General features: G+C 33.5%; 1 protein-coding gene across 1 annotated transcript; it reads right to left on the bottom strand.

Annotated features, from left to right (window-relative positions):
* Nucleotides 1-1,219: 1,219 nt before the first annotated feature.
* LOC118199379 (uncharacterized) lies at nucleotides 1,220-23,698 on the bottom strand. Its single transcript, XM_035371229.2, has 5 exons — nucleotides 23,504-23,698; nucleotides 13,542-13,686; nucleotides 11,555-11,768; nucleotides 10,525-10,690; nucleotides 1,220-6,449 (listed from the first exon to the last, which is right to left on the bottom strand). Exons 2-5 carry the CDS (start codon nucleotides 13,633-13,635, stop codon nucleotides 6,363-6,365), a joined length of 561 nt encoding a protein of 186 aa, XP_035227120.1. The 5' UTR covers nucleotides 13,636-13,686; nucleotides 23,504-23,698; the 3' UTR covers nucleotides 1,220-6,362.
* Between the last annotated feature and the right edge of the window lie 1,188 nt (nucleotides 23,699-24,886).

Here is a 24,886-nt window from a genome sequence, read left to right on the forward strand (position 1 = left end):
TGTATATAAAAAGTAAAACATAGCACTACTCAATTGATTAATATGAACATAAATTACAAGCTTTTGTTTAAAACCTTTTCTGGTTAGAAATATCGCAAAAAAATCATAAAATGCAAGTAGAATTTTTCTTAACCTGTTTTAATTTTTTTAAACACGCTCAAAACAATTTTAATGCATGAATTAATTATAATATATTTTCTGAAACGCTTATAATCATTATTAATAATATTAATTTGCCGTTTTATTCATTTTTTTAAAAAGCAAAATTTGAAATTTTAACTGACATAAAACATTTTATTTAAAACCACTCAGCAGCTTTTGTTATTTCTTCTCTTATTTTAGCCATTTGTTCTCGTATGCAAATAGCATTTTAAATTAATTTATGTGCATTTTAATTAATTGAAGAGTTTAATGTTTGTTCCAGCACTTTTTCAATAATGCTACAGTCAGAAACTTGATCACTTTCATTACACCACCTCTTTCTGTTCGTGTCTAATCACAGATAATTTCCATTTTTGAATAAGCATAGCAAAGTTGACCGATAATACACATAAAATTATTTGCTGAGCTCAGTATAAATATATAAAACTTGCCAGTTTAAAGGTGAAAAATCATTTTTTTCAACTTTAATTTGTATTTAAATAAATCAGTATATGCATATAAACAGAGGTTTTTTTTTTTTTTAATTTTTTTTTTATTTATATATATATATGGTTGGAGTCATATTTAATTACACTCGTTTTCATTTACACTGATTTTTAGTAAATTACTGAGAGAGAAAAAAAAAAAAAAAAAAACACTGAGGGGGTGGCATTTAAAGGGGTGCCAAAATTTTTAAATACCTTTTTATGGCATTTATTATCCTCAGATCATTTCAAAATTTCTCTTCAGTGTAGTAAGGGTATTAAGGTACTTTTCCAGCAAAAAATTCAAAAATCGGTAATTTCATTGGAGTACCGAGTCCCCTTAAGGTTTTGGTCCAAAAGTGCTTTGTCCCTAAAGGACTATTGTTTTCCTTTTGCGATTTTCTTTAAAAGGATGTATCACTTTTCCAATCGTTGCCACTAAATACTATCGCCCTGTATTATATTTGAAGAAATTAAATGATGAAGAATCTGCATAAATGTATGTATGTTTCTCGCATTGTGATAAAACAATGATACAAAAGCATCCAATTTTGAAATACGTAATCCTACTGCGAATAAGGGCATCTGAAAGCTCTAATTTGAAATTTGCGATTTATTTTATTATCAATTTCATAATTTGTAAAACTTTAACGAATTTCTAATTAACAAACTCAACGATTTAAAAGCGAGCAATGGCAACGTTCTACGGAGGAAAAAAACCTTTTTCTCTTCAGCGCGCGGAACTGTGTATCGGAAATTCTAAAGATAGACTCATTTTAAAATTATTTTGCAACATTGCCTTTGAACTGAATTTTATGGTTTAAGTGCAAAGAACATGATATTTAATTAATAAAAGTAACACACAAAACGTTAACAAAACGCTCCTTTGGACGTAATTTAAAATCTGAAACCTCTCAGATTTTTTTTTGTTGTTGTAGTTTTTGTTATTTCTGGACTTATTTTACGCCACTCCTCTTGAATCACTCCTCTCAGGTGCTACCTCGAAGATACGCTCTGTTTTCGAATTTTAAATTCTAGTTCCTGCCAAATACGTTCAATAAGATTAAGATCTGGCGATTGGGAATGATGCCTTAATTACTTCTGTACATTTATATAATAGGCAGAGTCTGACACTGTGCGCAGTATGCTTTGGATCGTTGTCCTGGTAGAATTTTAAACTATTTTGTATATTAAACTTTTATGCTGAAGATGCCAAATTTCACTTCAAGATGTCAAGGTATTTATACTAATCCGTTATACCATCTACAAAGTCTATCTTACCAAAACCGGAAACATGCCATAGATCCCAATACCATAACTCCTCCTCCACCGTGTTTAACATTTGATATTAAGTTTTGCTTTCGAAGCTCCTCTTTTGGTTTTCTCCACACCAACACTCGTCCATCATTGCTAATTTTGTTTGTGAATATGTGCTCTACAAGAAGACACCAAAATTTTGGATACATCATTTAAAAAATTTGAATGCAACGAGCTACAATGCTATGGTAATGGTGAATATAGTGTTCGTAAAAATGTGTTCTGTTTTGGTGTTTTATGTGTTGCGAGTGATTAAAAGGTTAAATGGTAGTTTGCACCTCGGTTATAACGTCCTAAGTTCTATATATGGTATATCATGCATATTAATAGATTATTGTGTTCATAATGAAAGGTTAATTCTCAGAATTAATTCATATAAAACCAAAAATAACATACAACGGTTAGGCACTTTCTGGTTTTGCTGAAAATACAATCAATACAGAAGTACCAACAATTCAAGCTGTTATGGCATGTTCATTATTTTTAAAATACAAAGAAATTATTAGAGTGGTACCAGTACGTAATATGACTGCTGAAGATGAATTAGATATATGTAATAGCAAAAAGCAATACATTAAATTTAATAATAATGCACATTTTATAAGTATGTTGTTTTTTGTATAGTATGCAGAAAAAGTTAATGATTTTAAACAGTGTATGAAATGTATGATCGAAAAAATAGTGTTAAGAAAACATTAGCATTTCTATATAACATTGTAATCTATAATTATATGATATTTAATTGTGTAATATTAAAAAAACACTAAATATTTTTTATTGATTGCAAATTGCAGTTTTATTACTTTTCGTTTGGTATCTAATTTTCCAAACACTGTGTAATTCGCGTTTTTTTTTAAATATTGTCGTTATTTTATATTTATTAGATTATCTCAATAAATGAATGTTGGAAATTTATTTTTTATTAAATGTATTATCTATTGACGTTATGTATTTTTATTAGTTTATCTCAATAAATGAATGTTGGAAATTAGGTTTTATTTATCTCAATAAATGAATGTTGGAAATTAGGTTTTATTTATCTCAATAAATGAATGTTGGAAATTAGTTTTATTTTATATTAAATTTAAGTATATTCCATTTTCTTAACTTACTTTTTATGTGCTTGTGATAACAAAGAAATTCATAATAAATAGAAACAAAAAGTTTCATCGTGTGCTATTTAATATACTTAGCTTACTATCGTATACCATATTATTTAAATTATTTCTGTATAGTTACAAAAGAAAAGTTATTGATTATAAAAAGTGTATTCGAAAGCATTTTTGCTAAGGAAAGTTTGAGAAACACTAACTCCTTCATCCTGGAACCACGTTTTGAAAGAAATGTAAGAATAGAGGAAATCTGGTTTTAATCCTGTGGCCTGGCATGTCCCATCAAACTTAGAATAGTTCATTATGGATTGGTATGTATATCACATGGTTTGGTGTAGTTGAGCGGGACTTAGTATAGTCATAACATGACATGCTGTCTGTCTGTACTTCAGCGGCCGCAAACCTTTAATATGGATGCAATTACGGACCTTGCTGAATCAAAAATATTAGGCATCCCATCTGTGTCTTATATTAATATATACCCATTTCTTCTAAATACTTCCATCATCTTAAGACTCTACTACAAAGTGACAGCATTACTCCGTCCTAGCTAGAGCTGTGAAAAGAAAATCAAAATATTTGGTGGTGCAAAATAATAAAACATTAAATATCACATAGGAACTCTAACTTCATAATAAGACAAAATACAAAATAAACTTTAAATTTAATTTAATCTCAGATTTATTTAAGTTAATATTTTATACAATAAGTTTCTTTCGTAAAATGCATGCAAGAGAAACTGACACATCTCAAAATTGACATGCATGCCATTTATTTATTGTTTCTGAACTACAGCATGGTTGGAAGACGTTTAAACCTGCATGATCTCTAAACATCTCTCTGCTTGAGAATGTGTAGGACATGGTCAGTCGAACTAACTATACGGCACTCCAAGAATACCTTACCTCATAAAATCGAAGAATTCTTGGGGATAAATATGCTTTGAATCGTTATAGGAATGTACTCAATAATGCACTTGAATAAACTTCTAGTTATTTTTTTTTAAAGAAATATATTGGTAGTCATTAGTAGCAATTAAAGCATAAATTAACGGTTTAAAAACTAGAACATAACTCTATATGCAAAATTAAATTATAACTAAGCGGGATAATCATTGGTACTTTCAAGATAATTACCTCAGCAAGATAATCTTTGGTAAGTGAATTATGTTTCATACAGGACCGGTTTTAGATTTGAAACGATGCTAAGTTGTTTGAGATTTGGGTCCCTTTATGTGGATACAAGTCATTTTTTATATGGGATATGGTGCAATTTCTGGGAGTGGCCCCAAAAAAAGTGGGGGGGGGCCTCAGCTTTCATGAGTAAATCCGGCACTGGTTTAATACAATACTTTTACATACAAGTATTGAATAAAGTTGTATTATCCATCTAGGATACAAAACAATTGAGTTTAAATCACTGGATTATATTTACATTAAGTGTAGGAGTTCGTTAATGGTTATAATTACAAAAATGTTATTCTATGAATTCATATTATGCATAAATCTTCTTGCGAAGTCAGACTATATTCAGTAATAGAATGATTTGTAATTCATATAAAATGGGCTGCTATAGAAGTAGTGAAGTCCAATGAGATTCCCGTCTTGCAGAGATTTCAAAAAGTAAATTCAGATTCAGTGGAACAATCATGATCTGACAATTTGCTATTTTTTCTAAATTATCAAAATTAATTAAACTGAATACAAATTTTGGCACTTCTTCAAGACATTCCACTCACAATGCATCAAATCTGATATCCAGTATCAGAAACAATATTATATGCTTTGACGCAAAATTAAAGCACTTTCACAAATTATATTATTTTCATTAAATGCCAATATATCGTTGGGTGTTAGAGGTTTAAATTTTACAGTTTCCTTCTAAATGAAAATTATTTAAATGTGATGAACCATCTTAAAGTGAGTAATATTCTACTCCAGTCTGATCTGGTAATTAATTATTATAGAATACTACTGCTGTATACCTAAGAAGAATAAGGCGTCCTTCTTGGTGGTCACTGTAAGGAGCTTGAAATTGTATTTACTCGGGAAAATTTGAGAATACCTCCTAGCTTTCAGGGCAAGAGATTCGAAAATGGGGAGGGCTGCCATTGCTCGCCCTTTTAACCATATAAGATATTTCTCCCGCTTTCCTAGCGTGCCTTCGTGGTGTAGTAGTCTGCACGCTGGGCCGGTATTCCAGAGGTCCGTGGTTCGATTCCCGGCGAAAGCGGTTGCTCATTTTGGAGATTCAAAACCCACATAACAATACTGTAATTACAGTACACCTAACACTTTCTATGTAGATTTATTAGGTTTTTTTATGTTGAAGACGTGAAAAACGTACCATGCTCTCGCCGGGATTCGAACTCCGGACCTTTCGAATACACGTCGAATGTGCTTCCAGTTATACCACGAAGGCTTGCGGACAGAAGGGAAAAATTCTTTATAAGTAAATCAATGTAACCAGTGTTTATGAAAGTTACAATCTCTCTACCAAATTAACGACAGTTGTTGGAAGAAGAATTTGCACTGAGGTTTCGAACTTGATTCTCTTCTATGTTAGTTAATACAAGAAAGAAACCATGCCAGCAGACTCAAAGCCTTTTCCCCTGAAAGTATTTGTTTCGGCAAAAGAAGTTTCCCTTAATATTCAGCAAGAGAATAACTAGATAAGACGTAAAAACAATTCACATGTGTCGAGCAATTTCTATGTTCTAACTTACACTAAGAAATTAAAATTCGTAGTTATTAGTGAAATTAAAATTATAAATGTTAGCATACGAGAACATTTATATGTTAATTTAGAATGTAAACCCAAATAACGGAAACTGCAAAAAGCGTTTTAAAAACCTTGCACGTTAAAAGTTATTTAAACAAATCAAAATTCATGTTAATTTAATTATTTTTAACCGTGTCTGAATTATAAGCTTTTGCCTTTTGTCATGCTATTTAAGGCACTATTAGCAACTTAAGAAGATCAAAGACATTCCATCTTCATCAGCCAAATTGTGAGACATTTTTCTTTCATCTTACGAACCTGTACCCAAGTGCATTGACAGTAGTAAGCCAGGAGTTTTCATCTCTAAACTCTTCATCCGTAGATTTATTTTTTACTTGTGAGAAATGTTTTGGCTTTGATCCCTGGCCTTGTCTATTATTTCTTGTTTCATTTTATGCGTCCTTCGAATTGCTTGCTACTTGAAGACATGAGACGATTTTTCATCCAGTAGTGTAGCATACGCTTGGAAACGAATGACGTAATGCTTTACGAAGAGTTAACCTCCTTAACATATATTAAACGTAATTTATTTTAATTCTGTTGTGATCTTAAAGCATGCTAGTTCTTTGTTCGTATCTCCATCTTTTAATCTCAATTCTGATCTGTACTTGTCCTGCAAAAAAAGAAAAATATTTTTTTAAAAATTCAGGCAATGGAAATATAAAACTTTTCCTGATAACAAATGCGATATGCATCAGGTACAGCAGTGAATATTTGTCTTTTTCCTACTAAGTCCTTAGGAAAAATAAAAAGAGAAAATTGGGAAAATTCAGAAATAATGCATTACTTTGCTAACAAAAAATGAACTCCAGATTCTTGATATACTGTTGTCAAATAATGAATAAAAGAATGTGAAAATAAGTTGGGATATAACTTAAATGTATGTATTAATTTATATGAAGATGTGTGAAAAGGAATTCTAAGATACGCGGCAAAAATAAAAAGATACATATGGAATCCAAATTAAGCATATTTTGTAATGTAATGTGCGTATAAAAAATAGTGTGCATAAATACTAGCTGATAAAGAAGATTTGAATAAGGAATAGAGACCGATAAATTCTTATAAAACAAACTTTCTAATGAGTCAGCCTTTTACAACAAATGTTCGAAAGAGCCACACCACCAAGAATAATAAGCGATTGATAGCGACGAAATATGAACTGGTGGACAACTCCAAAGATCTCAGGCTTTCACGCTCAATCCCAGCAGCAACTGACTGTTTGGCCACTAGATCTTCAACGGAATCAATGAGACTTTCATAACGCATTCTTCATATCCCCATAGAAGAAAATAAATATATGTCACATCTGGTGATTGTGGCGGTCAAGGAACAGGTTTAGGTCGCCCGATACGTTACGGGCCGTTAGTAACATCGAGTGCCCATTTTATATATTCGAATGTTTGGCGATTCGTCAGTTGACTACTCAAGAGTCTGTGCTATTCTGAAGCACAGACTTCAGTATAGTTCTATTCTGAACAGTTGCTTCTATTTCTCTGTCTACAACCTCATAGATAAAATGCTGCTAGAAAACTGCACGAAAAATGTTTGATTTTCCCCACTAGACCGCTTTCACTTGCTGACTTAACAGCAACTTCTACCATTTCAAAGCACCATTCCGCACTCATTCCATTAGCAAATTTTCTTATTTCGGTATCTTCTACCTATGTTTTTCATTTATTTTCAGTATGATTCAAAAGTCTCATACAGATTTTTAAGAGAAGTTCAGGCATATAAAAACAAGTTAGTTTTACCCCGGAACACGCGTTGGAAACGCAATGGTGACCGTTAAAGGGGCCCTTTTCAGTGCATTAACTAAAGTAAAGGATTCCGAATAATACGTACATCTCAGGTCTAATGAAATATAAGTTGAAAATGGGACAACACAGGTATAACACAAGTGTGTATGTTCAGATATAAATAGCAATGTTACAATGACAAGTAGTGGGCGATATCGCAATTACAATGACCAATAATAACGATATCACAGTTACAATCACCAATAATTAGCGATATCACAGTTACAATCACAGTTTAGTGCTTGCAGAGTGTAGTGTTCAGTGTATCACAGTGTAGAGCTCAGCATCAGATTTTGCATTTATCAACGGCAAATCATTTTAGCACTTAAAATAAGAGCTCAAAGAATTTGCCGTCTGAAGCTATACATGCTTCGTAACTTCTGCGAATGTATCGTCGCCCATTTTCAAAGATGGAAGGTCTCTCGTGGATCAGTGCAGCTACTTCAATGACTTTTACTACAAAATCTTCGTCTGACGTAACAGGGGTTTCATAAAAAAGGTTTTTCATGTACCCAAGGAAGAGGTGAAGGGATCCACAAAGGTCAAGGGAACGAAGCCGCAACGGCCACTCCATTTCTCTGGGAAGTCACATTGAGATAATGCTGGCCAATATAACTGAAATGTGCGGGCGATCTGTCATGCTGAAATCACATGTTATGGATATAATAAGCAAGTTAGTAACGCCAGAGATATCTGATGCGTTCTTCCACCAAGCCGTTCTGGAAGAAGGTATAGGTCTAGCTCGCACAATATTTATCTAAACGCTATTGAGCACCATATAATCTAGTTTCTGGTGGATTTTCATACTCCCAGATCTGTACATTCGTTACATCGTTCTTTGAAAATGTAGCTTCGTCCATGAAATGAGCCTATATTAAAAAATTAGCCTGCGTTACGTCTTATTATAAAAACCAAACTAAAAATGCTAACCGCAGGCTGTAGACTTCAATTCTGAGTGCTGGGGCACTTTGAATGCAGTAAAAGCGTAGAATTATGATGCGATTTGTGAAACGCCTAGAACGCGAAACGCCAAGCTGTGCATAAATCGGTGGTACAAAGGACTGAACATTTGATGATTTTTGCAGATTTGGATAACGCTTTCGATATAAAAGCTATACTGCACAGTTGTTTCCTTTTGCTTTCCCATGGATGAAACGTATCTTTGTCACTTTTGAATGCCTGTAGTGCTTCACTTTACATCAGCAATATTTCCGCGTCGAATGACTCTGTAACACAAGTTTCAATTCACTCGCTTGCAAACAGCTTTCCCCAGCGGTTGCCCATTGTGTTTGCTACTCCACGTGCTTTTGCAAAAATGACTTGCTCTGTACGTCTGACTTCGAGTTTTTCTGAGGAGTTTTGAATTCGTCTGCATACATGTATACATGGAAGAGCCAAAACATTATGACCATCTACTTAATAACGCGTTGTGAGACCTTCGGCCTGCAAAACATCTACAGCTAGCCTTGGCACGCCTGCCACATATTCTCGGTACTTGACTGGAGACAAGCACGCAGATATTCGGACATGGTGGTGTTTGAACTCGGAGCTGCAGCTCCATGACATTTCAAATGTTCTCTATTGAGTTATAATCCGGCAAGTTATGTGCCCAGGACATTAATTGGAATTCATCTTTATGCTCCTCAAACCATTCCAATACAGTTCAAGCCTTGTGACATGTGACATGGATATGGGGAGTTGTCCTGCTGGAGAATTCCATTTCCAGTTCCGAAGAAATGACCTGCTGTACTGAGGAAACAACTGTTCGCCCTGTACAGCAGATCTGACAACTATGCCTTATGAACAATAAGAATTTGAATTATTGAAAGCAATGAAAGATTTTAAATAGTAAAGAAAAATATATTTACAACAGCCAGTTTAACAAAGTTTTAAACTCAGAAATGCGGTCTCAAAAGCATTTCTGTTCTGTGCTCTGATTAAAACATCGGTATTAAATTTATTGAATAAATTTAATAATTGGTAAATGTATTTTAGTATTAAATTTAGAATTTCTTTAAATAATCAAAAACGCAACGATTATTTGAGCTGTTTATATTTATTTATTATTTGAGCTGTTTGCCTTTGCTTCCTGGTCGAATCATAGACAAATTTAAAATTAAAAAAAAAAATCATGAATGGCTTAAAAAATATTTTCTCGAGTTATATTTAACCAATGATGACTTTATTTAAGCGGATCTTCTAATCAAATTTCTCCTCGTTTAAGGGTTTATTTTTAAATACTTGATTTACATAGATATTGTTTAATACATATCTGGGTGAATCGCAATAATTTCTATTCCCTTTTTATATTCTCTTTTTCGTTTCCTCAAAAAAAGAGGGAGGACAAAGAAATAAGGAATTAAAATAAATTTAAAATTTTGTTCAAATTTATATGCTTGTTTAACTGTTTATTACTTAACCGATAACCTAAAGCCAATCTATAGCAAAGAATTGAGAGTTGGATTAAATTGGATTATTTAGTTATGACGAAGAGCGCAAAGATTATGAGAAGGATGCTTTCTTCAAGGATTTTCTAAAAAAGGCTAGTCTAATTATGTTACAAACTGGAAAATCCACAAAAATCTCATGTAGTAAGCTCGTTCCACTGCCAAAACAAAACTCATGTCAAACAATGAATATTTTCATCCTTCGGGAGTTATTTGGCCATTCACAGTCAAATTAAGAAACTTAAATAAAGTGAGAATTTATATTTCCAAACAATATAACTAACTGTAAATAAATGTAAAGTGAAATATAAAAAATTTAGAAAGTCAATGTAAGTATTCCCAAAAATCTTCGTATTCCCTTAATTTTTAATCTTCTTAGGCTCTAATTATGTTGGTAGAAGAAGCATTTATGATTGGATATGCTTCGAAAGCTATTTTTTACCTTTGCAATGAATCGTCTCACGGCAGTTAAATCCGTCATTTCGATTTCCACATTTTCGCCGCCATATATGCCAGCCAACACAGGACATCCACAGTACAATTCATTGGAGAAGAATGGGCATATTTGAGTTTTGAAACGTTCTAGATAATCACAAAATGGCAGCGTACTTGAAACAAAAATATTATTGTAAGTGTTTAAACTAATAATAATTCAAAAATCTATATTATTAATTCGCTATAATTACCAGTAACATAAATAAACCATTTATTATAGTCAAATATTTCATATTATAGTCAGATAAGCTTTTTGTAATATGCATATACAGCTTTAAATTTTCCTATTCACTGCGTTTGCCAAAGCTAACACAAAATTTTAATTCCGCTTGCTATAGCGAAGTCTTATTAACCTTCCATTACAACGACTAGTGCAAAAATGTCTCTAGCTTATGACAGCACATTAAATCCATTTCATTGCAGCAGTCACTAGTTATAATATCATATCTTTAACGAAGGGAGAAATTATTATAACAAGCGTCGACTGCATTATTTCCTGCGCAGGTGCATGAATGTACTCCGTACATGCGTTTGTCTGTGTGTTATTTTGGATGAGTTTGTGCTATTAATAAAGCTTTTTTGATTACTTATCATGAATATTATATATCAAAAAGTAAGTGAATGTCTATAAATCTAGATTTACTAAGAGCCAATATTTTCGTTATTTCACAGTTGCAAAATTTGTAATTACTTTCACAACTATGTATACTAGGAATACGTTAAAAGCAAGAAAAAATTTATTTGCTAAAAATGTATATTTTGTGACGAAATATACTTCAAAAAGATACTTTTTAGTATTAAGACAGTAATATATATTAACTAAGCATTACGCAGTTGCATGTAAAATTCTCAAATGGCTAATGAAATAAATGACAATAATATAAAAATGCTGGCAAACCACTACATTTAATTGATACCATAAATGTCATTTCAATTCATCATTTCAAACTGGGCATCATTAAAAAATTCTTACATACCATGATCCATATTTTCCAAACAAACAAGGTATAGGAAAATCCATTTGTAAACCAAAGACCGAACGAAGTCTATAATACTTAGTTTCCAGCATAGCCCCGGGAGGCACGCGGTTGATTAATTCTCCTCTTGCAGTTACAGACATGTTCTTCTTCATATCTATAGGATCTGGAGAAACTCTGAAAACAGATACTTGGACTATACCATCTTCTTTACCTAAAACAAAGCAAAACAGTCATTTTTCTAAAACCCCATAAACAATTAAATGAAATTTATTGCATTTCTTTCTATACAATAAATTTCTATACAATAAAATATATAATTATAGAAATTAAAATTTCTATACAATAAATTATAACTATGGGTATATTTTCATTTCTTGTGTAATAATGTTAATCATAATAATGCATCTCTTTATATAATGTGCTAATTAATAGGCTCATAGCTATTAAAATTTATTTGCAGTTTCATAGATTATTTCATAATAGATGTATTTTAACTGCACTATTTCCTTTAATATTAAAATAGAATATATGACTCATTAAACTAATCTATTAAGTCTAGATTGAAATGAAAAACACTAAGTGTAACTGTTCTGAATAATTTTGACTACTAATGTGGGAAAAAATGTTGCAACAAATATGATGGAATAGTTAAATGTTTCAAAAATCTTTTTTAGTACGGATTGGATTCATACACATCTTATGTATATAATTTAACACTGCTTGGTCATTCTCAAGTTGTAGTCTTCAAAAGGAGTGCACTTTTTCTACAACATAACGAATGCTGCTGGACTATCACGGACATCAATGAAAATGTAAAATGTGTATATCTCAGCCCCTGTAAACTTAAGAGGCATGTGAAAATCCTAGGGTATCATAGCCGAAGCTATATAAATGGACTTTTCAAGTGCTTGGCCTGGTTTTTCTATTGTATAACGTATAATCAAGCCACTATTCGTTAAACGTCCACCCGAAAGCATTCCTTTCCTTAAGAAAACAAACGTTAGTTCTTTACATTAATCAATTAAACACATTAACCGGCATCTAGGTATGATGGCAGTCTCTAAACGAATGAAGCTATTGCTTCATTGATTGAGTTTAAGGCTTGTACCTTTCTTTCCATCAATCAAGGGTGAACTGTTTATAAAACGAATGATATTTATGGGATTAGATACGTATGCAACATATATAACATTAGATTATCAAAGTATCGAAAAACTTAGGAGTTTGGCAGATAGTTAGCAACCCGGGTAATACTGATGATACCACAACATCAAATGCATTTTTATATCTGAACCAGAGAAGATCGTCATTACCTGAAATTGAGAATATCACGAACGATCATTGAAAAATAAACATTTCCGCTCTGTTCCAAGTTCTAACGAATAGCATATTCAATTTTCGAACAGATGGACTTATCCTTATGCGGAGGAAATCGCTTAAGCTACGGATCCATTCTGTCAGCAAAATGTTAAGGAAGACAGGTTTGATTTCAAGCTTCTGCATTATAGACATACTCGGATTATATGGATGATATAGAACTAGAAAACTCCCCAGATTTTTGGTATTCACTTTATATTCTGCTAATCCTCGCGCTTACCGGATATGAATCCGCTGAATATTTTTGGGACACCCTAAAACGTCAGTATTCCCTGCAGTAACTGAATAAATAACACATAGGAATACGGCTACCACAGATTGCGATTTACTAAATATCCAACGCAATGATTCAAAACGCTCGTTTGATCGATTTTACCTAGAATAGCTACAGTTATTCAAATGCATAGAAATCTATATATATATGCTTAATTTTTGACATTTCAGTAATTTGGATTTCTTATACAATGTTATGGTTAATTAACAAATTTAACTCAAAATGCATTTTTGTGAACATGCTTAAGATTCAGTAAATCGAACAATGAACTGAAACTTTTGAAAATTGGTACTTCTTATTCTAAAATAAAAAATTTATAGATAAAATACATACTACAGTCTTCGAATTTATAAGTGCATTCTGTTACCGAAACAGGAAGAATAAGCAAGAGTAAAATCCATCCTCGGTTACAGCTGCAGTAACCCATAAATAAAACATGAATAGCCACCTTATCCTCGAATCATTTAAGATTCAGCTCCTATAAGAATAAGTAAAGAAAACACTTTCTTATATAGAATGAAAAAAGTACTTAGACAACACTGATATAGCTAAAATAATGCTCAAAGTTTTATACAATGTATCTCTTATAAAAATTTTTTAAATAGCAACAGTTTAAATTTTACCTAATTTTCTATGTAAAATATAGTTTTTAATATTTAGGTACTTTATTTGTTCTTTCATTGAATTCTTCGTTATTTTTAAGCAAAATTTAAGATTTTCAACCAACATTTAAAATTTTATATGTATTTAATAGAAACTATACAGAGAAAATAAAATGGAAGGAAAGTATTATTTCATTTACTGTCAAAACCAAGTCTTTTGAAGTTATTATTACAAAAACAAATCGATAAATTATTTTAATTACCAAATTTTTAACTTATCTTTCATATTTTATATGATAAAATATTTCCTTACGCAACTGATAACATGCATTAACAATTTCGAATCTTTAATCTATGAGAGCGGTTTCAATAAAATTTTGAAGACTTTTAGAATAAAAGGAAATATTTGCACTGAAAAGAACAAAACCAAGCTTCAAAATAATTAATTCCTATCTACAATAGGCAATTTTTACATCCTGTCTACAATAGGCAAATAGGCTGGCAATTTTCGGCTAATACGCTGCACAATTTTGAGAACTCTTTGCCAGTAAATGAGAATTAACCATTACCAAAGGGTAGGATAAATTATAATTGATGCTATTACTTTTTAAAAGCATCTATACATTAGCTTTGTACTTTTTGCACCTAGTGCAGAGTCTCTAGAAGAGACGTAAACGTGGCCCCACGATATGAGGATCTGCAGCTTGAGGAATTCTGTCGCTCGGCTATGCTTGTCTTGAGAGAAGCTGCAAATTAACCTTGATCTGCAAAGTTCAAAATAATCTCGATGGCTTGAAAATCTAAACAAAGTTTCTGCATATTTGATTTAGCTGATTTAATTCTCTGAGCTATTGTGGTTATTGATTTCATGAGATAAAGGATTTTCTGATCTTTAAAAATGTTAATGATTTCTGCTAAATTTTCCTGCGGGTTTTTCTGCTTAACTTTGTCACTGTAAAGGTTTTTAGGCATTTCTTGATTAGTTTGGGCTGAAGCTTGAATGAATTCAAGAAAGTCATCTTTAGTGGGAATTTCTTGGGGTTTTTCTATCTTCTCTAAATGACTGAATCTTTTTCTGTATACTTTACAACCACGATAAGAATATGCGCTATCGACAAGAATGCACAAAATTTATATCATCTTAAGAATTATCTAATCGTTGCCATATGTTCTAATCAAATACTATAATAAATCTAAAACGATGTATAAAAGAAATTAAGCAAACAACAACAACAACAACAATGAAACATTTTTTCACAGACGATTCAGTATTTCTCATTCAATTAATTCAGTTCTCACTTCGCGACAAGGCAAAAATGCATTAAAACTCAAGATTGCTGTACTGAAAATTATAAAGTAAATCTTAAACACTTATTTCCTCAAACAAATACAAGAATGGATTAAGCATGATTCAATTCGCAATAGTAAAAGAAGGCGTTATCTTTGGTATTGCGAAGCTTACTTTCTCTAGATTGTCAACAAATCTACTACTCTGCTGTTTCAAATGTAAACAAGAGAAAAAATTATTAGGCTTAGCTGTACGTAAACAAATTTTAAATTGTTGATAATTCTAAAAATATTGCATAAGATTCACTAAAGGCATAAAAACCTTAACCGGAAGATAAGAACAATATAATTCAATTATTTTTAAAGTAAAAAACGCACAATTCACAAACATACTATAAGAATAAAGAAACTGAGATCACTGAGCCTAATAAAGAGTGGATATATATATATACTTATATTTGCATACTTTTGGTGCGGCCGATTGTAACCAAAATACGAGGTGCGCATCTACATGTTATAGCAGTCCTGTATACAAAATTTCAAAGTTCTGAGGGTACTCATTTTCGAGTTATGCGAGATACATACGTACGTACGTGCATACGTACCTACGTATGTAAAACTTCTCTTCAGAATTCATTTAAAATTAGTTTTACAATTTTTTTGGGGGAAAATAGTCCTTTATCCTGTCCTTACGTACATATGTCACGCAAAAACATTGTTAAATTTCATTCGATAGCGGTGAAAATGGATATTTGCGTTGAAATATGATGCCTGAAACTTTTCGCAATAACAATACTTCCTTTTTACTTCGTACAAGGCAGTAAAAAGAGCGAATTAGAAAGTCAAACTTGTTAAAAAACTTGTTATTCTCCAAACTGAAATTTAAAACAAGAATAGTACTAATTTTAAGGTTCAGATTAGAAGTTTTGATGCATGTACAGTGAGGCGAAAGCATCCATATAACCTGTATAATATGAAAATAATTTAATATTTTACAAAGAATTTTCAGTTTTAAGAAGCTGAGTCATACTTAAATAAACGAAATTATCACTGAAAAATACACTCTATCGCAAAAAAAATATATATGCAGACAGAAGGAAACGGACTACTATCACGAAGCTTAACCATGTAGTATATAGTGTATGAAGAGATAAACAAATGATTATAAATACAGAAATAAATATCTTTTTATTAAGAAGTTAAGGCATGAAAAAGGTTACAAATCAGTAAGTAGTATAGCCAGCTCTGCTAACTATACAAACTCGAAACATGGCGTGGCATCGAATCAGGTAGGTCACGTATTACCTCCTGCAGAAGAACATGCCATAATCTTTCCCAGGAAGAATTCCTGGCAAATATTGGCTAGGATCTGTACTTAGGCAGTCCCAACCATGGGGACACAAAATCAATCTTCGCAGGACTAAAACTATTGTTTATTCGGTTCTCGTTTCAAGCTCGGCTGATACCGTACTAGTATTGCCTTTTCCGTTCCCGAGGCTGTGGTCCTGCGCTACATGGTGATTGGTAACGGCGGTCTGAGTGGGTTTTGTTCTGCTCAGTTCTCGGTTGGTTCTCCACCACATGCCCTCTGCGTTACAGAACGCAAGACTTAGACCCCCGTCCTGGGTTCATCTAGGGATCTAGGTTTTATTTTCTAAGGTTCTGAAACCTTCTTCCACTCGGGAGAAACCTCCGCAGTCCCCTCCTGGCTTCATACAAAGCATTGGGACGAGCAAAAAAAGTTTCAAACAAAATACGCTAAGACACCTTTGCCTCCAAGCACCACTCTACCCAGCAAACATAAATACAAATTAGTGCTCTGTCCACTCTGCCAGACTCTGTCGCGAGAACCGAATGGTGTCAAAACCCGAATACTAAGTCGGTGATCTCCGATGTAGCTCTACAATTGCCGAAGAAATGGGCTCGACAGTACAAGAATGGTCCCTGTCAAGCCCAAACCTGCTACTGAATGAAAGGGGCTCTAGTCCTGTGAATACTGATTTTATACTCCCGTGGTTGAAACTGCCTAAGTACAGATCCTAGCCTGTAATTCCCAGGAATTCTCCTGAGTCAATCCACGCCGGGAGCCTCTGCATTACAGAAAGAACAACGTTCATGGTTCATTCTTCGCAACCGAAGTCGTGCCCGGGTTGCAAAGGTGCCTCTGAGTAACTTTGAAGCCCGCAACCGGGATGGTGACCCCTGCAAACAATCTTCGTGCAATTCGTCAGGCATTGGAGGGCGGGGCACTGAGCCAGTCGAATGCCAAACTGTGGGGGCTAACCCCCCTCTGACCATCTTCGGCGGGTGGAGGCTAATTCATGCTAAGGGCGTTTACTTGCCTAGATAATGGGACCCCCGACTGAGTGAAATAGCTGGGAGAGTCGCGCAGTATTTGGACGTGCATTGTCTTGTTGATAAATAGCACCTGGACGACCTTTTAGCATAGGCAGTGCAACTGGCCTTAAAATGTCGTCCGTGTAAATGCGAGCCGTCCTAGTGCCTTGAAGGACGACTAGAGGTGATCGTGTGTACCAACAAATCGCTCCTTACACTGTCACACATTGTGTAATCGCCGTATGCTGCTCGACAACAAATGCTGGATTGGAAAGCCGGTCTGGCTAACTCCACACGCGTATGCGTTGGTCATCAGCATTGAGACTGAATCAAGACTTATCAGTGAAGATCACACGCCTGCAGTCGTTCACATTCCAGCTTGCACGAGCTTGGCAAAATTCCAATTGACAGGGCCTATGATGTGGGGTCAGTGGCAGGCGTCTTAATGGATGTCGACAGTATACACTAGCGTCGGCCAGTCGTCTCCGAATGGATTCCCTTGATATCCCGGATAACTGGAAGGTGGTAAATGGCGTCGAATCGATGCTAACCACGTTGTTAGTGCGGAAGTCGGCTCTCTTATGATTGCGCGACCCTCGCGCTTGTTTGTATACCTGGAACGCTTTGGCCTTCCGTGACGGTAGACTACAATATCGCTCCTATAGAGGTGGCGGCCGATACGCCTGTTCGACCAACCTGCTTCTCTGAGGCCTACAGTACACTCCGTCTCAAAGTCCGACAACTGTTCGTACTGCCCCCGGTTATGTCTCAGAAGCATCTCTAGTTACACTGCCGTCCATCCAAGTCGACAGATTCGTTTGAATAGCCCTACCGCATGAGCAAACATGCTTTTAAACTGTCCTAGCTGAGCATCTCATATGCGCATAACGCGCTTACCCCTGTCTCACTGGCATCGAAATTTAAATCATTTGTATATCTCTTATCAGACTACATTCCTGCCTAGTTTCGTGGTTGTAGCTCAATTTTTTCTGGGTACATATATTTTTTGTGACAAATTGTATTTCAGTGATGATTTTGCTGAATTATGTTTCAATGATTGTTTCAAACGGTCACTGAAAAATATTTCACTCATGATTTATTTCAGTGATAACTTTAAATGGTCACTGAAAAATATTTCAGCAATGGTGCAGCATATATTCATATAAGAAACAAATATAGATAATTAATGTAAAATATTGAAAAGGTTAAATTAGCATGGAGTGGAAACAATAGTGGAAAATATTTATTTATACACCTAATATTATGTTAATTTTACTTTGTATGTAATTATAAAGGAAAACATTTTAATACTTAATGTAATATCCTTTTGCATTAATAACAGCTTGAAGACGTTCGGCATTGAATTTACAAATTCAAGCATAGTTCTTTGTTAATCCGTCCCCCATTTTTAAATTAAGTGACACTCAAGGTTATGTTTAGCTCATTACTGAGAACTTATGAAGTTTCCTTTACATTTCATCCCAAATATATTAGGTTGGGTTAACGCCTGATGACTGTGGTGGAATTTCCAGAATATATCAATCACTCTTTCGCTATTCAAGAATCATCGTCTTGCTGAAAGTAAAATTTTCAAGAACTACTCAGTTTTTGAGCACGTTGTTTCAAATTAGTTTTTTAAAGTGCTCAAGTAACGTATTCATTCAAAACACCATTAGTTATGACAAGTTTCTAGCACCGTTTGCAGCCATGCATCCCTATGCCATTATATATAATATACATCATTGCATTTGTACATTTTCTCTTTTCATGTTTTCGCCAGCTTTCTTCCACTCTAATATGTGTTTATTTAACTTCCAAGGATTAAATTTACTTCCATATGAAAAAGAAAAAGTTACTTATTGCTAAAGTTCTTGAATTCTTTTGTAAATTCAAATCTCACCACTCTGTTATCTTTTCTATGAATGATTCCGTCAAGTTGCTCGAGAATGATATCCAGATTTGTTTTAAAGAGATTTCTAATTGTACTAGAGCGAACCTCTTTTCTGGTAGTTTCGCCAAGTTGTGATGCAATAGCAAAAGACTTTACAAAAGGATTTAATTAATCTTCTACAAAATGAATCGTTCATCGACCTTGGTCAGCTTTAGAAAATACACTTATATTCCATTTTATCGTGTAACAACATAAACATATGGAAACTCATAGTACAAGAAACACTGAAAGATTTTGCCTCTCTGAGAATTTGTTAAAATCTTAAATTTATTTCTAGAAATTCAATGTTTCAGAGCTAAAATATGCTACGGAAATAAAATCAAAAATTAAAATTTGGTTAAAATAATTATAAATTTTGCCTAGAAATTACTCCGAATGACATTTTTTGTCGTCTTCACAGTTTCATCATTTATAAAATTTATAATTATGTATATTACTTTTAAATTAATTCTAAGATGTTTAAAATGCAAAATCTGTTAATCTCTTGCCATAGGAAGTAAAACTGCTTTCAAAGTAAATTTAGCAGAACAGGGTAAAGATGCTCATTAGGAGATGGTTAATATAAACTGTAACATAATGAGAGTATAAGGAAAATACTTTATATAGGAGATACTGAAAGCCTTAACCTTTTTAGAAATCACAAATCAATCCCTAGCATAAAATTGAAAAAAAAATCTAAAAGCTTTCAGATTTTATATTACGCTTATAGGAGGGTTTTATTTAACATAGCAATATTACAAAATATTTAAAAGAGCATATCTTTAGAATTTCTGATACACAGCCTCACGCGCTGGAGATAAAAAAAATTTCCCGTACAGTGTTACCATTGCAGCGTTGAGTTTCTTAATCAAAAACTTATAACTGTTTTACAAAATATGAAATTGTATTAAAAAAAATTCTAAATTTGGCCTTCCACATGCCTATATTCGGGTGGAGATGTATATTTTTCAAAATTTGATGGCTCTAGGTACCTTTTTTTTCCCAATGCCAGAAATATGTATACATTTATTCAGATTCTTCATTATTGAATTTCTTTAAATATAATACAGGGCTGTACTATTTGGTGGCAACAAAAAGTGAATCAATGCAAAATGCTAAAACAAAATTAGTAGCCCTTCTGGGCAAATTGTCCCTTTGGGTTAAAAAACTAAAATTCTCCAAGCACACACAAAGGGCAAATGGTGTTTTTCTGTCCAATTAATTAATGTATTTTCTAGAAAACCAAATTGTCATAAATTTATTCCTAGGGCTGAATTCCTGATATCTGCAATTTAAATGTGATCAAAGTATAATCTATAAAATATTTCTTCCGCCTTCCTAGCGTGCCTTCGTGGTGTAGTGGGCCGGTATTTCAGATGTCCGCGGTTCAATTCCCGGCGAAGGCGGTTGCTCATTTTTTATTTTCTTTGCTTCCAAAAAAATACCTAATGTCTTACAAATATACTTAGATAACAAGTGAAACACATTCTGTATTAATACAGCATTTCAACACAAAATTTGTCTTATTCTATATCGTCATACCATACCTTAAATGGAATATAGTATAATTATTTTAACATATTTTTCTTGGTCAGAAAACAATCAGAGTAGAGAGAAAGAAGCGAAACTGAAGATTATTTCAAGCAGTAGAAAGAAACAATAATAGAAAAGTTATATAAGTGTGAATTATTTTTAAGTTATGTTTCTCTTACCGTAAAAAACTATTTAGTAAAAGAGAGCAACACGTATAATCTCATTTTTGTATTTTGTGTCTCGTTAATGCTTGTCATGAAACTTTTATTAAGATTTTAAGTAATATTATTAATCTAACTACACTCATGTCCATAAATTAAGGATAATTCGGAGTCAAGCGGAAATCGAACTCTAAAATAAATATATCACCTGTAAAATCACTACACACATTTTCAAGAATCATATGCAAATTTCAGGAAGTAATCAGACAACACCGATGGTACGTCACAATGACGAGAGTGTAAGAGAGTGATATACTATAAGGAATACAGGCAAAGAAGTAAAATTGTTCGCAGGCGCTATATAAGCATTTCAGTGCAATAATCGAATAGTTATGACACAAAGGACGCATTTGCATGATTTTTTACGTGGTAGAATTATCGACCGTCTGCAATGTGGGCGTACCCAACTGGAAGTATCAGACAGAATTGCCCAGAGTGTCATGTCCAGGCTTTGGCAACGATTCCAAGATGATGGTAATGTGAGTAGACGTTACAGCATAGGTCGCCCCAGAGTTTGAACGCTTAGGGCAGATTGGTCTATATGCTCGTAGACCTGTCAGATCCGTTCCACTTACTGAAACTCATTGTCGCCTGCGGTTAGCCTGGAGTAGAGAGCATGCATTGTGGACATCGCAACAGTGGGCTTGTGGGATGTCTTCCGACGAGTCCAGGTTTAGCTTGCAGTCTGGTCCTCGCCGGACTTTCATATGGAGAGCTCCAGGTATCCGTTACCACCAAGAAAACATCATTGAAGGACACCGTTACGGTGGTGCAGGAGTGCTCGTTTGGAGTGGAATTATTCTGGGTTCCAGAACTGACCTGCATGTTCAAATTGGAACCATGACAAGTCAAATCTATCGGGACGTCATTCTGGAACAACATGTACGTTTGTTTCGGGCGCCATGGGTGCACAATTTGTGTTTAAGGATGACAACGTCCGTCCTCAAAGTGCAAACATCGTAAGCGAATGCCTTCAGTCGGAGGATATCACCCGTATGGACTGGCCAGCATTCTCACCGGATTTGAATCCAGTAGAGCACGTGTGGGATATGCTTGGCCGACGATTTGCAGCCCGTCAACCTCCTCTTGCATGTCTACCGGAACTTCGGAGAGCAATGCTTTTTGAGTGGTGTAATATCCCCCAAGATCAGATCGATAATTTGATATTCAGCATGCCTGGGCGTTCAACGGACTGTATTGCATCGTCTGGGAGACATGCAATGTATTAACAATCATACCAACCATGTAATATTCGTTTTTTGTAAATAGGTTTTTTTTTTTTTTTTTTTTTTTTTTTTTGTAATTTGCTCCAGGGAGAAAAAATCGCAATTTTTTTTTAAATAATATCAAACATATAGCATCTTTTTTTTGCTCTTTACCTTTTGTTTAATAAATAAGCTTTACAAATAAGTCCAATTTGTTTTGCATCTAACTCTTCCTTTGCCTGACTTTGCATTTTCCTTAACTTATGGACATGAGTGTATTTGGATGATGGCAATGCATATGATCAGGGCTATCTGCCTAAGGAATGGATACCTCTGTGGCGAACTTTTTAAAGAAAATTGGCTCGTATTTATGTTACACACAACGAAAACACGAAAACTTCCATGCAGCAACCCTTTCGCTGGTATTTGAACCCAGATCAAACTACTGCGATCACTAACGATCTACCAGTTCAGCCATCTTACTGTCAGGCCCCTAGTGGAGACGTTTCCGCTTAGGTAATCTTCATTAATATTTAATGTAATTAAAGCAGTGTTTTCATCAAATAAACAAAAAAATGGCAAAAAAGAAAAAGACATTTATTCAAATGTTTACTTTCCCAAAATTCAAAATTTTTAATAAAACAGAAATTAATATTTTCGAGAGTAATAAAAGCAATCAAGCAAAATATAAACTAAACACACATGAAAACAAAGAAAATATTAATATAAATTAACCATTTACCCAACATCTATGACTAACTACAGATGCACCTCTGTTACCCCTTTCCTAAGCTCATGAGCTCGTTTGTATTTGAAGAGAGGAAACTAAAAAACAAATATGTGTGGTTGCTTGGGTGGTGAACAGATTATGGCAAAGCAAGCGAATAGTATCTGCGTTAAGAAGGTTAACTTCGTGAAGAACAATGTAAAGTAAATTTAATCGCATTCATTTTGTGCATGTCAAAAATTATATAAACCCCGTACAACTAGCAAGTTTCCTTTGAACCCAATTCGATAAGAACAATTTTAAACCATCTAATTCACTAGACTTCTAATAGATCACAGCAAATACTGACATTTCAAAAGAAATTTGAATTTAAAAATAATTAAATTTTCTAAAAGAAACTGCTTTTAATTAGATCGCTTGAAAAGTATGTGAACTTTATAAACATGTACTTACCGCGAATAATTTGAAGGCAGTTTAACTTAATCCATAACGCATCATCCTTTTCTGAAAAGACGGTTAAAGCGGCAACAGCATAAAATAGAACTTACTCCACCCTTCTTTTGTGTTCCACATATGACACGATGCTTAAAATCATACCCTATTTCAGACTTTTCTTTTGTTATTAAGCGCAACCTTGACTACAGGAAGAGAGAGAGAGCGTGGGGCAGTAAGGGAAACAAAAAGAAAATTTCCTGGGATTGTCATTTGGTTCAGTATAAACAAACTTTTGGATCATTTCCAAGGGAAGCACCATTTACACTTAAAAACAGCACTTCGGACACTTTAAGTTTTACCACCATACTGTTTTGAAAGACAAAATCGAAGTATCACCCTGCCAAGAAAAATATAGAGTAATCTAAAGCAGCTGAAAAAAAAATTCAATTAATTTTTTAGTTTATTATTTTGGGTAAAAATTGGGAAAATATTGTAAAAAATTAAAAGTATACATAAATGCAGTCAAGATAATTTTAATTACATGTAAATTATGTGCAAAGAAAATTTTTTGAAAACAATTTTAAATTAAAATTATGTAAATAATTTACTGTCATTTCGTACAATAAATGCGCTCAAGATGACATCTACCTTTATCTTTCATCGGTTCATATAAATCGGTTATCGCTACTCAGAAATTCAACGAACGTTCAAATACAGTCGCGAATCCAGGCAAATCAGAAGGAAAAAAGTATTCGAAACTTAATTTTACTCATTTAAATATATCGAGCCGCAATTATTTGCTACCCAAATATCTGTACTCCAGTTATCCAAATGGCTTGCCTTTTTTTTTTCCTTCTTACCTCTAGACCAGGTAAGCTGTTAATTTATTTATGTATTTTTAATTTAATAGTTTAAAAGTAAATGCATAATTATTGTAATAACAATATACTATATTGTTAATTTAGTTATTTATGAAGTTTATATTTTAACGTTATTATACAAGAAACATTTTATTATACTGCAGTCATATTTTAACCTAAAATCTAAAATGAAACCATATAAACACAAATATTTATGTAAACCTACAGTATCACGAATGTTATGTGCTTCAAAGAAGAAACTGCGATGCCTTGGGGGAAGCATTAATCGAAGTCCAGTTTCAAGCCTTCCATCAGTTAAAAATTTGAGACTATTTATTATTTGAGAATCTTATTATGTTAATTAACTAATGAGTGCTCCGCATACTTAAAGAGATCAGATGTTGTAGTTTTCAAAGAAAAGATCCTGGAACATTATCTAAGGAGGTGGTCTCAAACTGGTAGTCCCTGACCCGATACGGCCAGTAAATATATTTCCCGTAAACATATTAGCATTATTATGACAAAATTTAAATGTGTAAGA

Source organism: Stegodyphus dumicola, chromosome 1, assembly GCF_044657685.1.
Source record: "Stegodyphus dumicola isolate Sdum_Otavi_A_Nest chromosome 1, ASM4465768v1".
Taxonomy (NCBI): Eukaryota; Metazoa; Arthropoda; class Arachnida; order Araneae; family Eresidae; genus Stegodyphus; species Stegodyphus dumicola.

Bases quoted from the DNA above. Each gene is read 5' to 3' on its own strand.
- LOC118199379 (XM_035371229.2), bottom strand. From the start codon at position 13,635: ATGGGTTACTGCAGCTGTAACCGAGGATGGATTTTACTCTTGCTTATT. The intron at 11,769-13,541 runs GTATGTATTTTA...GCTTTGTTTTAG, and splicing joins TTATAAATTCGAAGACTGTA to GTAAAGAAGATGGTATAGTC. The intron at 10,691-11,554 runs GTATGTAAGAAT...TTTTGTTTCAAG, and splicing joins TTTGGAAAATATGGATCATG to TACGCTGCCATTTTGTGATT.